The sequence below is a fragment of the Phocoena phocoena genome, chromosome 9, assembly GCF_963924675.1.
Source record: "Phocoena phocoena chromosome 9, mPhoPho1.1, whole genome shotgun sequence".
Taxonomy (NCBI): Eukaryota; Metazoa; Chordata; class Mammalia; order Artiodactyla; family Phocoenidae; genus Phocoena; species Phocoena phocoena.
In genome coordinates, this window is record NC_089227.1 from 44,498,986 (window position 1) to 44,513,027 (window position 14,042).

The following is a 14,042-nucleotide window of genomic DNA, read 5'->3' on the forward strand; positions in this document are numbered from 1 at the left end:
GATTGTCATTCTAAATTACGTTAGATGATTCAGAAAAGGTAATTTATATGTAAACTGATTAATTTGTTTCTCCAAACCCATCCAACAACTTTTTACCAAATAATTCTTAAGTAAATACTTCAAAGAATTCAGCATTTAAGACATGCCTCCAGGGCTTCCCTGGTGGTGCAGTGGTTGAGAGTACGCCTACCGATGCAGGGGACACGGGTTTGTGCCCTGGTCCGGGAAGATCCCACATGCCACGGGGCGGCTGGGCCCATGAACCATGGTCGCAGAGCCTGCGCGTCCGGAGCCTGTGCACCGTAACGGGAGAGGCCGCGGCAGTGAGAGGCCCGTGTACCCCCCCCCCCCCCACACACACACAAAAGACATGCCTCCAGAAGGAAATATAATTGTATTTTAAATAGCAAATTTCCCCATAACCACAAGGAAGATGTTCAGAATTCTCATCTAGTTAGATGTCCATTGGTTTTATCTTACATGAGATAAGTAAAGTCCCTAAGTCACTACCACTTCGTATATTAAAATTACCTATAGCATTATGAAAAGATGACCATGAATTTCTACTCTATATGGAGAAAGTATCAGGAGCCAGTGATTATCCAGTGATTGTTGAGAAAGGAATGAGAACTTTACCGCATTCTCTCTTTTATACACATACATACACACCACACACACACGCACACAGATATTGTGTAGCCCTTAGGTATAATCAAATTAGGTGACCAATTTTTTTTATTTGTACACAAATTTGTTTAACATTTTTATTTGTAATAGACCCAACCTTAACCAAAATGTCCTCCAATAAGTGATGGGTAAGGAAACTGTGGTACATCCATACTGTGGAATATTGCTCAGCAATAACGGGAAACAGACTATTGATACTCTGAACTACTGTGATAGATCTCAAGGGCATTATGTTGAGTGGAAAAGAGGCAAGCTCAAAAGGTCACATAGTGTATGATTCCTTTTATCTAACATTCTCAAAATGACAAAATTATAGAGATGGAGAACAGATCAGTGATTGCCAGGGGTCAGGGTGGTAGGGGGAGGGAGTGGTATGACTACAACAGGCAGCACAAGGGGGATCTGAGTGGCATCTGACATCTGTGATAGAACAGGTCTGTATCTTGATTATACTGGTGGTTACACAGATCTACACGTGATAAAATCACACACGCACACACATACATACACACACACACACACCCCAATATAAAAATCCTGGTTTGATGTCATACTATAATTTTGTAAAATATAACCGTTAAAGGAAAAGTGGGTGAAGGATACGTGGGAGCTCTCTGTATTGTCTTTGCAACTTCCTGTGAATGTATACTTATTTATTTACTTTTAAATTTTTATTGGGGTAGAGTTTATTTACAATGTTGTGTTAGTTTCAGGTGTACAGCAAATTGAATCTGTTATACATATACATATATCTACTCTTTTTTAGATTCTTTTCCCATATAGGCCATTACAGAGTATTGAGTAGAGTTCACTGTGCTATACAGTAGGTCTTTATTAGTCATCTATTTTATATACAGTAGTGTGTATATGGGTGACCAATTAATTTCTTCATCCTTAAGTATATACAGAAACTTTAAGTTAAAATCAGACTGTAGGCATATACAATTATAAATAAAATCATAATCCACAGTACCGATCATATTTCTAGTCTAATTATGCTTACTTATTGCCTTGTCCTCCTGACACTGATAACAGTAGCAGGTTTGGTGAAAGTTTTTCATGAAGGAAGAAATATTTCCTCCATTAAGCTGGTTAGGAACAGTTTGGTAGGAAATTATAACTCAAGTAATAACTTTTTTTTTATAAGGACAAAATAATCCAGAAGAAAACTTGGAATGTTTATCTAACTTAAAAGCATACCTTTCCACAGAGAAATGTGAGAAATAAAATCATTAGTACATATGAATACTTTCCCTTTTAGGGGTTAATTGAATACAACATTTCTTAGAATTTTAAAACAGACTAGAAAGGAAATGGAAAAGATCTATTCATGTTCATTTATAACAGCTTCTTAAGATATTAGTTAATCCTGCTAAATGTCAGTAGAACATTTTATGTAGCAATGAGAAATTACACTATTCAGTAATATATTTTTACAACCTCAGATGAACCTCAATCTTGTGTAACTGACTTCCTAAAAAGTTTGTGTAAATAACACTTTGCTAAATTGAATAATTTTACTTGCGTGTAAATTAGATATTCTCTAAAGCAAACAAACACCCCAAAATCTGCTCTACACTTAAAAATTTTTACATTGCAATAAAGAACAAATTAATATGTAATTTATATTCTCATTGCTTGCTTAGTATAATCATGATCTTTATGATAGATCTAAAAACATTTAGATTTTTCATTGAAAATGCCCACCAAATTTTTGGCATGACGGTTTTTTGAATTTCTCCAAATATAACAGCTTCAGAAGCTGATTTCATGTTAATCCCACCATGCTAGGCCAGACTTTAGCAGAATATTATAATATGTCCAGGCAGCAATATAGCTTAGACCTAGATATAATATAGAAGCCACAAGATAATGCTCTCCTAAGCTTCATCTAATAAGGGAAAAACACATATAAACAAGTATTTGGTATTCAAAACAGAATACCAAGAAGTGCAACCTAATCTTGAAAGATAAGCACAGAACATAATAATTCCCATACGAAGTCCAAACCTCAGAGAAAATAGTGGGTCAAATTCTTGGCAGATTTTAAATGACTTGACCTTGTTGAGAAAAATGAATGTGAGCACCCCAATAGCACCTAGAATACGTATTCTGTGAGGGTTAAACAGAGCTCCTCAGACATAGCCGGGACTCCATAAATATTTATTGTGTAAAACAGGGAGAAAATGCATTAGTTTTACTCATCAACATACTGCCAACAACTACAATACCTGCAAACAAAAACTTCTTGAATGAACAGTTATCACTGAAATTACATTAAAGCTACACTCATCTTTGGCCATGTGTTAACCAAAAAGACAAAGAGTGGGCAAATGCAATCAACTGACCAGGTATTTTTCAATAACAGGTCACTTAAATATGCAAAGAAAGAACAGAATTTTAAAATAAGTTTTTTAAAGCTATCTGGCAAAATATTGCAGAATGTTGTAGCTTTTTTCCAAAACCTGATTTCTGAGCATAGTCTAACTCCCTAATTTACAATGCTAATGAAACTGCATTTAGCAATGTTTGCTAATCCCTGTTTAGTAAGTATTAGACACTTAAATGAAATAACCTGACTTTAAGCAGGAAAAGGACAGTTGATTCTTTTCAGGGAGATGCACCAGAGAACCTCCAAAACACTTTGGAAGAAAGAAAATGACACTGTCACAGAACACTCAAAAATATCATAATTTGTTTATAGACTACCAGCTAATATATAAACAAATCTGTATTTTACTATGATCCTTTTACACATTCGTGGGAAGATCATTTCACAGGTTTACATAAGTATAGCAAAGTTCTTTAAGGTAACTGAGCAACTGAGCTCTACTAGTTTTTGTTATCTTCTAAGATACAAATATTACTTCATTAATCCAACTTATAAACTGATGTATTTAACTAGAAAAGTAAATAATTACACAAGAAAAGTCATGAGAAACTTCATCACATAGACTCTATATAACACTTTCAGTATCATAACAGTAACAATAAAAATACCATTTCTAATGTTACTTATGAAAGGATTCATGTTCCACACTGACTATCAAAGAGGGCTTAGAGTAAGCACAAGTGACACTGAAAAACGCCACAACATCCTGAAAGAAATGGTTAAAATGGAGATTGAAATATCTTTTCTATTATACATCACATCAGCAAACCTAGAAAATGGAAAAGAGCCCAAGAGGCATAAATTGAGAAGATACTGCACCTTGCTGCTTTGCCATGAGAGTGAAATATAAAAAGATACTATTTTGAATGCTGCTAAATTATCAAAGAATGGTAAAAGTTAAGAATCACAATGTTATGGTTGAATGGAGCCTATGATGCTTTATTATAAATGTAAAGCTTATGTTATCAAATAGGAAAATGCAAGACTCATTCTACCCAGATTTTAAGATTTCATGTGAAAGGCAATTTTAAAAATTAAATCTAAATTGTCTTAACAAAGTGGTAAGTACTTTAAGGACCAAGCAGAAGACTTACTAATGAAATAAGGTTTTGAAGTGCTATGACATATTTATATACATATATGAGGCCTGAATCACTGGGAATACTTGCAGCTATTTTAAGTTCTGTGGACCCTAGAGTTTAGTGCCATTTAGCTTTCTCTTCACACCCCACCAAAGCTATTTTTGGCCTTTCTGTGACTTAACTGTATAAGCAATGGGATAACCCATTGTGCATGCTTTCCTGCCCCATAATTAATTGGGTTCCAAAAGCAACTTTCACCTGACCCTGAAGTCGGGACTTAGAGAGTTACATGGCCCTTTGGGCCTTCTGTGCATGCCACCTGATCTTGGGCAGATTACTTAACTTCTCAAGAGAGAAAGAGAAATTATAAAAGTGTTTTAGATTGAGTTCCAGTGAAGACTAGTTGCTGACATAAAAGCTCTGTAAATAACTGATTTTACTAAGAATCATCTAGTCTACACAATGCTATAGAAACAATATGGTACTGGCAATAGAAACAGACACATAGACCAATGGAACAGAGGACCCAGAAATAAATCCATGCATATACGGTCAACTAATCTTTGACAAGGGTGCCAAGAATATACAATGGGAAAAGGACAGTCTCTTCTATACATGGTGCTGGGAAAACTGGATATCCACATGCAAAAGAATGAAACTGGACCCTTATCTTACATCACGCACAAAGTTAATTTGAAATGGATTAAAGACTTAAATTTAAGACCTGGAACTATAAAACTCCTAGAAGAAAACATAGGGAAAAAGCTCCTTGACATCAGTCTTGGCAATGATATTTTGGATATGATACCAAAAGCACAAGCAACAAAAATAAACAAGCAACTAAAAAAGCTTCTGCACAGCAAAGGAAACAATCAACAAAATAAAAAGGCAAGTTATGGAATGGGAGAAAATATATGCAAACCATACATCTGATAAGTGTATGGTTTTTTGGATATATACATTTGCTATGTCCAAAATATATATGGAATTCATATAACTCAATAGCAAAAAATACAAATAACCTTATTAAGAAATAGGCAAAGGATCTGAATAGACATTTTCCAAAGATGACATATAAATAGCTAATGAGGGTACACGAAAAAGTGCTCAACATCACTAATCACCACTGAAATGCAAATTAAAACCACAATGAGATACCACCTCACACTTGTTAGAATGGCTATTGTCAAAAAGACAAGAAAATAAGAAGTGTTGGTGAGGATGTGGAGAAAAGAGAACCCTTGTATAACACTGGTGGGAATATAAATTGGTGGGAATGGAAAACAGTATAGAGGTTCCTCAAAAACTTAAAAATAGACCTATCATATGATCCAGCAATCTCACTTCTGAGTATATACCCACAGGAAGTAAAATCAGTATCTTGAAAAGATATCTGCCCTCCCATGTTCTTTGCAGCATTATCCACGATAGCTAAGATGTGGAGAATCTATGTGTCCACTCACAGAGGAATGGATAAAGAAAATGTGGTATACATATACAATGGAATATTATACAGTCTTTTAAAGAAGGAAATCCTGCCATTCACAACAACATAGATAAACCTGGAGAACATTTTGCTGAGTGAAATAGGCCAGACAGAAAAACAAATACACAGGGAAAAACAAAAACAAATATGACCTCACTTACGTGCAGAATCTAAAAAAGTCTAATTCATAGAAGCAGAGGGTAGAATGATGGTTGCCAGGGACTGGCAAGTGGGAAAAGTGGGGAGGTCAAAGGGTACAAACTTTCAGTTATGAGTAAGTTCTGGGAATCTAATGTACAGATGGTGACTACAGTCGATAATACTGTATTATATACTTGGAATTTGCTAAGAATAGATCTTAAGTGTTCTCATCACATATCAAAAAAAAAAGGCATCATCTATGTGAGGTGATGGATATGTTAATTATCTTGATTGTGCTAATCATCTCACATTGTAAATGTGTACCAAATCATCACACTGTATACCTTAAAATATATACAACTTTTGTCAGTTATACCTCAGTAAATAATAAACTTACTTTTCCTTTAATAAACTTACTTTTCCTTTCCATAGCGGAATCTTTTCCCTACACAACCAAACTCTTAAAAAGCCCACCTATATCATTTTAAAGATAGAGAAAATAAGATGCAAACAGTTAAGAACTTACTATAAGTCAAATGTTAGAAGTGGAAATATAACCCAAGTCTCTTGACTCCAAATCCAATATTTTTCAGTATACCTTTCAGTTTCTAAGCCTTTTATGGAACCATTTGGAAAATCATTTCTTTGGTCTTTAACTTGATAATTAATTCTAGAGAAAAAAGCCAGGTTATTCCATTAAGGAATAAATGTAGCCACACACTGCTTCATTCCACCTTTACCAGAAATAAGACAATCCCCAAAGCAAATTTATAGAATCAGTTATAGGGCAACTCTAGTTGTCAGTCAGTGCTCATTCAATCTTATATTCAATAGTATCAACAGCAATTATTTTATTAGGTATATCATAGGTATTAATAAAGCTAATTAAGCCACAAAGAGTTCATTCATGTCTTGTTTGTTCTGCTCAAGAAAACAACTGTATAATAATTTTAGAAAATGTTTCACTAAATAATTAATATTTTAGTAATATAAAAGTTAAAGTTAGCTATATGGACTATTAACAGAAGTTCACCCTGAGGCCATACTGGCTTAATAAGGGGATATTACTGTCCGTAGTTGATGGGTATTTTATCTTTAGACACTAGGCAGCAAGTTTTAGCACTTTTTGCCTTCTTGTTATGAAACATCCAGAAGTTTAATGGATTTCTGAATTCTAATAACTTGGAAGACAATTCTGGACATCAACCTTCCCAGACAATAATGGATCTCACTAGTTTCTTTAACTCATCCTTATTTTTGGTGAGCCATTATTAAGGTTCACCATAGTTGCATTTCATTAAGTTACAAATATACAGAGTTCAAACCCACAAATTACAGTGATAACTATTAGCTCTTGGTGGGGCTAAAGTAACCTAGTACCAGTTGCCAGGACAATCCCTTGAGACCAGAATCTCTGCTAAGTAATTCCTGAAGCATCTACCAGTTTACCACCATGTATAACTAACTTTTAATAATCATGGAGAAAAATACTTCTCACTATAATACGATTCAAGAACAGCACAGATTCTAGAAGTACACAGGGCCAGATACAACCAAGTCCATATCCTTGACCCCTCAGGAACCAGGATTTCTCTCACACAGGCTGTTGCTCATACCCTCCTCTCTCTGTCTCTCTCCCTCTCTCTCTCTCGACACATTTTTAGACATCCTGAAAATGTCAAAGCACACCCCAGCACAGTGTAATAGTGCTGTGGAACCAATAGAAAACCTCTTCTTTAGTAATTCTTATAGCTCAGAAATCACAGCTGATGACCAATATCAGTCTCTTTTTAATTAGGAGAAATAGGATAATCCTGTGGAATGAACACTGTATCTGGAATCGGAAGATATGATTTCAAATTCACTTTCTTGATGAATGAAAGAATATATTGCCTTATATATAGTAAAGCACTCACATGTTTTCTTCCTTTGTACCTACAACAATTAGAGATACAACATAATATTGGGGAGGTTATTGAGTTATTCATGAACTTGCCTCGTCCTGCAAGCTGCCACAATAACATTCACCTGAGGTAAACAACACTGCTTAAAGGTATCTGCCATGTTTGTTCCTACAAAAATGAAATACTAGAAAAGTATTTTTCCACAGTTTGTTCATAATTAAGTATAATCCTGTTTTCTTTAGAATTACTATAAATCCATTATAATTTGTTTTGCAGAATAAGCACAAGTATTATCCTTCTAGAATCAACTGGATGATCCATGGAGTCATGGTCAGTTCCAGGGGTTCAGATGAGGGGTAGAAAGGGAAAGAGATTGGCTTCTGGCTCTTCCATCAGTTTCTCACTCAGGTTTTTCACATCAATAGGTGAGTAGTGTTCTCTCTTTCCTCCACTTAACTTTTGGCAAACCCAGTTAGAGACCATCATCAGATAAGCTCAACCTCTTGTTAAAATAAATAGAATATAGGACAGAAACAGCATCAGTGATTTGGTTTCTTTGACATTTAATGAGAGAACAAAATTATATATTGAAGACAAAAGACAGCAGTGCCAGGCACAGACCCAGGACAGGTGCTGTGAAAAAGCCTATCGTGGTGGTGTCTGGGGATTTAAACTCTGGAGAAAAGACTAAACTAAAATTAAGAATAACAAAGTCATTAGTATATACTTCTTGGCAGATTATTAGCTGTATGTGGAAGCTTTGATAAAACAGGCTTTTAGCAATGTTTTAAATTTCAGATTTAAGAAAAATCCTCTCTTACTCGCCATTTGTTGAACACTGCTGTTTATTTCCATTGTTATTCATTGCCATGGAGCCCAATTACTCCTTTGTTTTCTTATTCACATTTAGTCCACATTATCACAAATAAAAATCACAAGGATACCATTACCCTTCAACACTTCCCCAATGTATAAATCCTAATTTGCATTAAATCCTTGAAGCAACATACGTTGCAGTGAATGAAATGTCCTTCTGTAAAAAGCACTGTAAATAATGAAAGAATTTTTAGTTCAATATATATACACGACTTTACATACAGCTAAACTGACCAAGGTGCTTTTATACACCCTAGGTATACAATATTCAATATGCTTAGAATAATAGTTATTCGAAAGGAATATAATCTTTGAACATAAAACAGTTTAAGAATAAAAAAACTTCTATAAATTCACTTATCTATTCTGCTATTAACCCACTGATGTAGAAATTTTACGTACCATAATTAATGGGAAAAATTAATGAACGCTACTGATACTCAGTGTACTTCTCAAAGGCTGAAAACCTTTCCCAAAAATCAGTATCTGAAACCTGTCTCTTTAGGAAAAACAGTCAAAGCTTTAACTGTTTTCAGTCTAGTATAAGAAAGCTTTGAAGCAAGTTAACTCTAAGCACTCAAGGAAAACTATTTTTAAAAGTGGGGGGGACAAACGGAGGACCTTAATTTTCAACAGTATCGGCCTGAGAAGTAACTTTATAAGAGAATGTCTGAGTATCTTTAAAAAGAGAGAGAAAAAAGTAATTAAAAATGTTGGAAGTCCACAAACTGAGCATAGCAGTAAAAATGACTCAAGAGGGAAAATTTAATGAAAAATAAAAAACTGAAAGCAAATTAATTGATCAAAACACAGACACACACACATACATGCACACACAATGCAGGCAGTCATTCAGCATTATATGCTAGCTGGCTTTGTATTTTCTTTTAAAATATAATCATAACTTCTCAATGTATAAAATAAGGCTCTCAAGGTACTCATGAAAAATTCTTACCAAATTTCACTCTAGAGTTAATGATATTAGGCATGTTAAATCAGGAATCAACACATGCTATTTTCCACAGCAGGAACTATATAAATTACAAGCTCTTCCATGTTTTTGTTATTAGGTTTGGTACACTTAAAAATAAGCGGTATTCTACATCGAGTGCTCTAACGCAACTGTTTTTATATCTTTTAGAATTTATATTTCATCTCAGTGCTCAATCCTTACAAAAAACCACAAAAAGACCTGCAATTGCTATTTACTGTCTTGCACAATAAAATTGTATTTGCTCTGTTTTTGAATTCATAGGTTTTGCTTTATGAAGTTTTCAGAAAGAAGCAACTTTATTATATTTTCACTGTTACTCATGATTTTAGCTTAAAGATCATTAATTTTAACACTAACATCCTGCTATATTCTCATTTGGGTTGTTCTATTTATCTCAAAGGTAGACTTATGTATTACCATTACAAAAAATAACTATTTGCATAATACTTTATGATTTTACATCTATTACAAACACATCACAGGGAGTCTGAGGATGCATTCAGTAGCTTGTCATTCACCACTTCAAGACCCTTCAGAACTAAACAAGGAGGAGGGTGACATTTTGCTAAAGGCAGAAGAAATGAATATAAATAACAAACTTTGAAGTTTTAAAAATACAAAAGAAAATTTTAAAAATGCAAACAAAAATATGATCATATGCATAAACAATATAATTTCAATTTTTAAAACTCCATGTCCTCTATACAGAGCAAGGTGTTTGGAGATTTATATATCTTCTATTATGATACCCACTGAAATTATCTAAAACTGTGCTACAAAAATAAAGAAAATTACCACCTTCTTGCTAGATTTTATAAATATCATATTAAAATTGTGCCTATTTACATAATTAAGCTTTTCCTCAGCCTTGTGAAATAATCTGAGTATCATTTCTTTATTATTCTAGACTTAACCCTATAAATGTGCATATTAAGAATGTTTCAGAGGGAGATAATGATCTAACATGTTAAGAAATTATGTTGTCTCATAACTTCTTCTTGGTAAAACAATTACAAAGAAAATTGTTTACATCTTCTGTATTTTCTTCCATAACCACCAGTCCAGATAAAAAAATACTGAATGCTGTTATGTCACCTCTAGTCCAAATGCTCATAGCACTTGAAGCTTTTTGTAAGCAATATGCTTCTATACTAAACACATATCCCTGAGCCACCACCTACCTAATTTAACAGTTTTAAATGTACTTTCAAATACAGCGTAATACCATCTTAAACATACACACACATACATACACACACACACACACACACACACACACACACGGAGTGTGCAGAAAAGGAAGGAGGTGGAGAGCAAGAAATGGAGCACGTTGTTGTTTTTCATTCATGCAGTATAGTGATGTCAGTGTCTGCAGCAGCAGCAGCGGCAGGAGCCTTGACCTGTGGAGGCTACAATCCACTGAAGTCAGAACCTTGCAGAATTCAAAAGAAACTGAGTAGATAATTGTTTGAAAAATTGTTCAACTGTTCATAGCATGAATTTTAAATAGATAAGTAAAAAGGACAGATTAGTTGTATAGTTTTAACTTAGGTAGAGAGGAGCAAGACGGGATGTGGAGAAGTAACAGAAAGGTAATATCATCAGGGAACTGGGGGCAGAAGAACCTACATTCAAAATCATTTCAGTGTAAGAAACTGACAAAACCACCTGGTGTTAAAAACAGCAGAAAGGCCTCTTCTGTTCCCAATACAAGCTCTCTGATGCAAATCTGTCTCCTGAACAACCAGAGTCAGAGAAGTGTTTTCATCATGATTGCGTTAAAATTGCATTAAACTCAGAAGTGACATACTACATAAAACAAAGAGGACAGTTTAAGCCTGGTCACAAATTTCATTAAAACTACTTGATGATGGACCTTGTAATTCCTAAGCAATTAAGACTTTTGAAGGATGCAGAAAAACAAGTTGTACTATGATCTGTTGTAAGATGTGTTTATCAACAAAAGGGGAGGAGGTACTAGATGACCAATATATTGTTGCAGCAATTGCTGAAACTACTCACTATGCCCACAAAACCCTCTGAACACAGTCTTTCTGCAGTGCTTATTTTATGGCTCTTACATTAGTCCCTAAAAGAAAATCCCAAAACTCAATCTATGTACTGTTGAAACTAAATCACTCAAAAATTTATGTAACTGCTGCCTTCTTTTCATTCTGTTACCTCTCATTTCATACAGTTCTAGAAAATGTGCAAAGGAGTTGCATATGGCATTAATCTGTTAGAAAATGGTGGCCTTTTCTATAAAATACAGCCAAAGATGTGTGTTCAGTTGCGGTCATTATTAGGGCGATCACGTTGTTTTCATTCATTCATTCAGGATTTGCTGGAGGATGTCAGTTTCTGTAGCTGGCTTGACCTGGGGGAGGAGTGGGGGAGCAAATTCCTTCTGGTGCATACTGATTACAGGATGTATTTCTCGGTGCTCCTGTACACATACCACTGCACTACATCCTACCCTGCCTCACCATCAAGTGGTCTGAAAACAAGGGCCTCAGCAACATGCTAATTACGGGTCAGAAATATTAAAACAAAACACCAAAACTGCAATCTATCTTAACACAATCACTTTCTCCAAGTCTAAGACCTTCATCAAGAAAACTCCATTAAAAAAATTACACATACCACATAAACACTGCACAGGCTCCACAGTGATTCCCTTCCAAGCAGAGATTTTTCCCCTCGGTATGATCCGTTCTCTCCACAATGCAGCAGCAGCATCTGTAGCCCTAGCGTGGTATCTAATAACATGAGCTACTCCTCCCTCCCTTATGGGTTTTACATCCTTGTTTTGGCTAAACTTCCTTTTCTCCCCCAGAACTAAACTAGATCATTCACCGTGTCCCTAAACATAAACCAAACCACCCCAAAACACAAAACATTAAGGGAAGCCGACAGCATCCACCAGTTCACCATTACCTTTGACACCTAAGAAAAACGAAACTTGAGATCCTTTAACAGCTCAACTGAACTGTTAAGTGTACTTAAAAATAGAAGGAAAAAAGTGAGCACACTCCACAAATAGGTCCTTAGAAATTTACCATGAAAGTCTTGAGTTGGGCATAAACTGTTTCCAGTGCAGTACCGCCCTGATGCATATGACTATATAAAGTAGAGAAAAGAGGGAGCCCCCCCCAAAAAAGCCAAACCAAACACTATACACTTCAATTGCACATCCAAAACTGTCCCCTCTACACACCCAACAGGATATCCTTACATCATAACTGGTGCCTCCACCTCCCCACCCCCAAAAAAGAAAAAAAAATTATCCCGGTAGGCACAGACACATTATAGGAACTTTGTAGGAAAGCACAAAGAGGCTGTAGAGATTACAACCACCACCTTATCTGCTGCCGGAGAGTTTGTGTGCGTGTTTTTTTAAGTGTTTCGCCCAGCTCCTCCTTCCCCCACTACAAACAGCAAACACATGAGTGAGCTAATCAGCTCTTAAACTGAAAAACCTTTCGATACAGGCGAGTGATGGAAGATAAAAGCTGAGGGGCGGCAGGAGGGTCAAATAAAAGTTGCTCCGCAGTTTGCTCATCCAAGCCCCGCAGCGACCGCAGGGGGGTGAGGTTCCCAAAGCCACTTTCACACCTTCGATAATGCACTAGCAAAGAGAAGCCCGGAGAGGCTGAAGTTTCCACGGAGGGCACCGTCGGGGAGACGCAGCCCGGGAGGACAGAAAGGTTGGGCTCGCTACCTCTGCACACGGGCGAGCCGGGGCTCCGTCGCTCAGGTGAGTTGCTCCTCCGGTGGCTCTCTGGGGACCGTCTCGGGCGGCCCTTGGCCCGCGGCGCCTGCTCGGTCGGGGCTGAGGTCGGCGGCGGCGTCGGGCTGGGCGGGCTGGGGCCGCGGGCCGCGCCGGGCCCCGGGAGGCTGCCCAGCGAGGCGGCGGCGGCGGCGGGCGGGCGCGTGGGACTGTGCTGGCTGCCCCGCAGGAGCTGGTAGGGCACCGTGGCGCGAATGGGCTGCAGAAGCCGGCCGGCTCCCGCAACCGGGGCGCAGCTCACGCCGCCGCCGCCCGCACCGTTCCCGCTCCCGGCGGCGGGGGCGGCGGGCGGGGAACCCGCGGCGCTGCGCCGCATCCTCTGCGGCGGGGGATGAGGAGTCTGAGAGGAACTGGAAGAGGAGGAGGCAGTGGACATGGTGGCTCCGCGGGCCCTGGACGATGCCGGCCAACACCGAGGCGCGGAGCGGGAGGCGCGCGAGCGTGTGGGAGCCGGCGCGATAGTGCGTGCGAGTGTGTAAGGGGGAGGGGCGGGGGTATCGTGGAGGGGGAGGAGTCTCTCGGCTCCCCCTTCGCAACGCGCACCCCCGCCGCCTCAGCGAGGGGGGAGGGGAAGGCTGCGAAAACAAACGTCCAACGGCCCCAACCGCCCGACCGGGCTCGGTGTGGCGGTCACGGCCGGGGCCGCGAGGAGCCCGGAGCCGCCGCCGCCGCCGCCCCGGGCATCGCGCT

At 37.9% G+C, this 14,042-nt stretch overlaps 1 protein-coding gene across 1 annotated transcript in view; it reads right to left on the reverse strand.

Annotated features, from left to right (window-relative positions):
* Positions 1 to 13,728, reverse strand: part of GLCCI1 (glucocorticoid induced 1) — a 120,286-nt gene extending 106,558 nt beyond the window's left edge. Inside the window, exon 1 of the mRNA XM_065884246.1 lies at positions 13,284 to 13,728. Within this exon, the coding sequence (XP_065740318.1) occupies positions 13,284 to 13,728 (445 nt within the window). The remainder of the gene's footprint in view (positions 1 to 13,283) is intronic.
* Between the last annotated feature and the right edge of the window lie 314 nt (positions 13,729 to 14,042).